Raw genomic sequence first — 5,391 nt, 5'->3', positions numbered from 1 at the left:
CCCTTTCAGAAATAAATCACTGCATTGGATAGACCCCTTAAAGAGACAATTCTGTCCTTTCGTGGGCTCTGAAACAAAAATACCGATAAGACAGCAAACTGTATGCTGAGGTGCTATAATACATGAGATGGGGCTGGCTCCCTTCTGTCTTCAGAGAGATACTATAGGAAGGAGGCATAGTTCAGAAAACGCTTTACAGATAAATCTTAATTTTATTAGAAAAGAAATTTTTAAACACAAAAGTTTAGAAACAAAATATTTCCTCCAAGAATCGTTACGTATTTGAAAAGGTGATGCTATACCTCTCAGTTTAATGAAAAAATTCACTTAAGATGATGGGTTTTAACTATCAGTGAAGATAGTCTCCATGCTGCCACCAGGGCCTGGCTTGACTGCTCTGAAGTAACAACACTTGAAAGCTCCTATTCTTTGAAACTAATTTAAACACATTGAATTGTTGAAAGATTAAAAACCACAGTCAGCTAATTACACTCTCTCTCATCTCTTATTCAGCAAATGAATCACTTTTCATTACCACTTAGCTGAAGTACATGAATTTCTGCCTAATTAGAAATGTTGTAGATGGAACATTAGCAAGAATGGAGCGGGTCAGGATATCTTTGCTGCTTCATTTTTAATTCCTAACTGTAGAGTATGAGAGGAAAGAATAGAGAAGTCATTAAATAATTTTAAATTATTTATAAAAATTACTTTGCCCAAATTATAATTATTTTTTCCCCAAACGGTCTCAAATGTCTAACAGAATGAAAGAAAAAGCAGTTCAACATTGATTTTAATGAACATTTTAATGTTATGTATAACAGAACATTAGGAATACAATGGAAACAGAGTTTTGTCAATTTAATAAAAAAAAATTTCAACACAAAGTGGGGAGGTAATAATTTGATACCTATATTATAGTATTTATTTTTAAAAATATTCCCAGCTTGAGGGTGAAACAATTAATTTTGCATTCCAAACTCTAGAATCATGATTTTCATGTGAGCTTAATGCAGAATTACAGCAGGAAAATGAAAACATTTTAATTAATTTCCTTTATTTGCCATTAAATCAATAAAATCTTTGACTGCTACAGGTCTCCTTTAATAATATATATTTAACTCCTCTCTATTGGAACCATATTGCTAACGCCATATTATATACACTCAAAACCAAAACAAAACAAAATATTGTATAAAATCTAAAAGCCAACATTGTTGAGTTCTAACATTTATATTTAACTTAAAGTTTTAATGAATTTTTACCTTTTCAATTTTTTGAAAAGACACCAAAAAAATAAAAATAAATATTTTTCTCTTTTGACTGTTCCTGACTGATAAGTAGTGGCTACAGGGATAAACACGGAAGGAAGCCTTGCCAAGTTAACCACTGCAAATTGTAAATAATGACTGCTAAAAACAAACAAAAATACTGGAGGGTTTTTTTTTTTCTTTTAAAGGAAACCATAGAGCAGTCCTGAAAAAAATATTTTTCCTAGTTCTGCAAAGGATAATTATAGCAGAAGATATGGGGAAAGTCCCATAGCTATCACCAATCGCTTGAAGAGGTTTCATTACAATAAAAATTTGGATAGTATAATAGTAATAGCAGTGTTGCTGGAACATTAGCAAAAGTATATACATTCCAGTTACCTTTGATTTAGCCATAATCACATATGTATGCCTTTTTTGGACAAAAATATATATTTTTATAAAAAACCGATCATCCAACTTTAATGATTTCATTTATGGACTCAAGAGTGGTAGTAAAAGGACAGACCCAATTATGACAAGGCGATTCAGGGACAGAAAAATCAAGTTCCTCAGGAAAAAAAAAGTATAAAATTAGAGATTCAAACACATTTATTCAGCCCTATTCCAGTCTTCGCACAAATCACGATGTTAAAATGGGCTCTTCAATTTACAAAGGCTTTCAAGGTCTCACTACCCCAATTGTGGTCTATTCTCACTGGGAAAAATGATTTTCACTGCCTCATCTGAAGTGCCCTTGCCTGGCCATCTGAAATACTAGATATTTCACTTTTATAAAACAGCCTTTTTGGTTCTTTATGTAGGTTTATTTTAATTAATTGATAAAAGAAAGGGGAGTTGATTAACATTTTCCATCCCAACATCACCTATCTTCACCACTAAAAATCCTTCATTCAATCTGCTCCTTTACAATCTCTCATTTGCTAAAGTTGGCGAAATTTGCAAAGGCATCTTGCTTGGGCTGCACAGTTCCAGAAGTCATGGCTAAGTTGGGCATGCCCATTCCCATTGTGCCTGTGAGGCCCATCCCAGCAGTTGACATCCCCATGTTCATGTTCATGCCCATCATGCTCTGGTTCATCATTGGAGTATTTCCAAGAGGGGCCATTCCCATGGTGCCAGTCATCACACTGGGCATGCTCATAGGCATGGGTCCCCCCATCAAAGGGTTAGTTTGTGGCCGGACGGGAAGTATGTTTGATGGAGAACTGAGGTTCACAGCTCCAAAACTTTGGGTCATCACATTCATAGGCTGTTGCATATCTACCACAAGAGAAGAGACAAAACAACTTTACATTAGATTCTACAAGCAGAATAATAATACAATGTTCCTGACCATCAACACTTGTAAGCCCTAATAAAATTCCTTTATAGTGACTTTACAAGATAAGTCAATTAACTTGCACTATTTGCTCTAGAAAAATACTCTGTGGCTGTTAACTGGCTTCCCAAAGATGTAGAAACAGTTACGAGTGGGCTGGGGGAAAACATACCGCACTTTAAAATCATTCCGACAAAATTTATTGTTGATTCCAACCTAACAGGTTGTCAGGAGCTACTGTGTATCAAAAGCCTTGAAAACTTTATACCCTTTGACTCACTCTATTTTTAGAACATTACATTAAGGGAAAAAAATCACAAGTACAAAGATTTATATAAAATCATGGAGTTATTTTTAATAGCAAAAAGCTGGAAACAATGGAAATAACCAACGATAAAGAAGTTGTACACTGATATAATGGATAACTATAAATATCAAAAAAATCATTTTTTTCCTAAGAATACTAAATACAGGAAAAATGGTAATTTAATGCAGAATGACAACTGCAAGGAACAAAACAATATAAACAGAGTGATTTCAAGTATTAAAAATATGGTTAGAAGAGACAGAATATGAATTGATGGTGATTATCCCTGGATTATGAGTTAAGATGATCTTTGTTTCCTGGTCATATTTACCTAGATATAAAACATTTTCTACAACAAATATTTTTATTTTAGTGGTCAGACTCCCCAAACTCACCAAAATACAATGTTATTGCACCAAGAACAGAACACAAAGTAATTCAATATGCCAGAATGTCTATCAAGTATCACAGGGAAAAAAAATCCTAAGCAATCACACAGTCACCTTCAGTACGGTCCGCATCACATATTCTCACTTCATGGCTTGAACTAGTCCTGCCATCAGGGTAAAGATTACAAGTGCACAGAGAAGCAAGATGTCTTGCGGTAACTTACTCTGTTGTTGAATCATTGTATTGAGTGATGGCTGCTGGGGTTTGGAAGGCTGCATACCAGGTAGTAAGTTGTCTAGGCTGATGTTTACACTGGGGTCAGACCAAGTAGAGGGCAGGGTTTTGCTGACTGGTTTCTGGACCATATCTGTATTCTGATTATAGAGAGGATTAGGCTTCTGCAGCACTGTGCTAACATTTTGCAAAGGCTGGAAAATAGAAAAATGCTCTAAAAATTAAGCATTTGCTCTTTAAAGGTTATCAAAATGACAGTTTAATCACAATAACTCCAGATATACACTAGACTTAGTAACAAACTCCTGAAGCCAAAAAGAAACAAAAGTTCTAGGCTAAGTTCTTTAAGCTGAATCAGTAGCTTCCCCAAAAGGTTCCTCTGAATCCCAAATCATGTTTGGGGTTAAAAAGAAAACAAAAAAACCCCCACATATTTACATGAACAATTACCCTCCCATCACCCAAAGTCTAAAGCCACCATCCCAGGGCAACTACCAACTGCAGGTTAGTACAGCTTGAAAGGAAATATACAAGTGGAAATTTATCATTACAAGATGGAATTCAGGATATGATTTCTCATGCTATAAAAAGCAAAACTATCGGGGCGCCTGGGTGGCACAGAGGTTAAGCGTCTGCCTTGGGCTCAGGGCGTGATCCCGGCGTTCTGGGATCGAGCCCCACCCACATCAGGCTCCTCCGCTATGAGCCTACTTCTTCCTCTCCCACTCCCCCTGCTTGTGTTCCCTCTCTCACTGGCTGTCTCTATCTCTGTCAAATAAATAAATAAAATCTTAAAAAAAAAAAAAAAAAAAGCAAAACTATCAAAGCAATAAATTACATTGCACAAATTCTGACATTTTCCTGCTCCATGTACACTTCTATTGCCTAAAGTGAGCAACATTAGTGGAACTTGATATATGTGTACCAATTCAGGAGAAAGGAGAAATTCAGGAGGAGGAAGCAGTATGCCTCGTAGCTACTAAGGATAACTATGAAAAGGACAGAAAAAAGGAAAGGGAATAGAAACAGGAAAAATAACTAAAAATGTACCAATGTAAAGAATTACAACATAGCTGCAATTAAGACTGCAAGTAAGTAGACTGGCTTTATGTTTAGACCACATGAAAAAAACTCAAAAGAATAAACTGGTCTGGGCATGTTTAGTGGTACACAGTTCAATTTAATGGTACTGGTGTGCCCTTCACGTCCTTTTTCTTAACGTTAGGTCCAACTTCTGTTATATAGAACAGTCACCTTTCTGCTTCTTTCTTCTCTTCCTCCATTCTAACACCCAAAAGAGGAGAATCTACACATTAAAATGAGTAATTAGCATCATAAAAAATATTCTGAATTGCTTGAATTAAAAACAGCAAGTTCCTGGTACAACTCAGACACGGATACCCTAACCCTGTGCTTGTCTGAATTCGAAGTTAGTATTAGGTAATTTAGATTTAACTGTAAAAAGTGAATTTAAAAACTCCCATTTAGTTGTTTATCCTTATGAAAATGAGAATTGATAGAAGAGCCTATATAAAAATTACATAATGTAGATAGAGCAGGCCCAAAATAAGGAAGAGCATTTGTCATTTTAGAGAATGATCTTATATACTGGTAATGACTGCTTGCAACCAGTAAGTGACATTTCTTTGAGGATCAGAGATTTTACTAAGTGAATATAGGCCACGGGTGAAGCAATAATCTCTATTCCTTCTTAAAAACAGATTTTTTTAAACTACTAAATACCAAATTGCTTATGAATTCACTAAATTTTTATTAAGTGTCTCCTCTGCGCAATGCATCATGATTGGCTTTGCATGGACTCCAAGATGGGCGAGAAGGCCTTGCTCTCTAGAACCCAAATGACTACC

At 35.4% G+C, this 5,391-nt stretch overlaps 1 protein-coding gene across 2 annotated transcripts in view; it reads right to left on the bottom strand.

The window, feature by feature from the left end:
- Positions 1-787: 787 nt before the first annotated feature.
- Positions 788-5,391, bottom strand: part of CLINT1 (clathrin interactor 1) — a 58,892-nt gene continuing 54,288 nt past the window's right edge. Inside the window, exons 11-12 of one of the 2 annotated variants that reach the window (XM_040630358.1) lie at positions 3,513-3,717; positions 788-2,534 (exon numbers count right to left, since the gene is read on the bottom strand). In XM_040630358.1, the coding sequence (XP_040486292.1) occupies positions 2,188-2,534; positions 3,513-3,717 (552 nt within the window). In that variant the 3' untranslated portion in view covers positions 788-2,187. The remainder of the gene's footprint in view (positions 2,535-3,512; positions 3,718-5,391) is intronic. The other variant, XM_040630359.1, reaches the window with a different exon arrangement.

Source organism: Ursus maritimus, unplaced genomic scaffold (genome assembly GCF_017311325.1).
Source record: "Ursus maritimus isolate PB19 unplaced genomic scaffold, ASM1731132v1 scaffold_15, whole genome shotgun sequence".
Classification (NCBI taxonomy): domain Eukaryota; kingdom Metazoa; phylum Chordata; class Mammalia; order Carnivora; family Ursidae; genus Ursus; species Ursus maritimus.
Note: the sequence above shows the minus strand (reverse complement) of the source record. Positions and strands in the feature narration are given on the sequence as shown.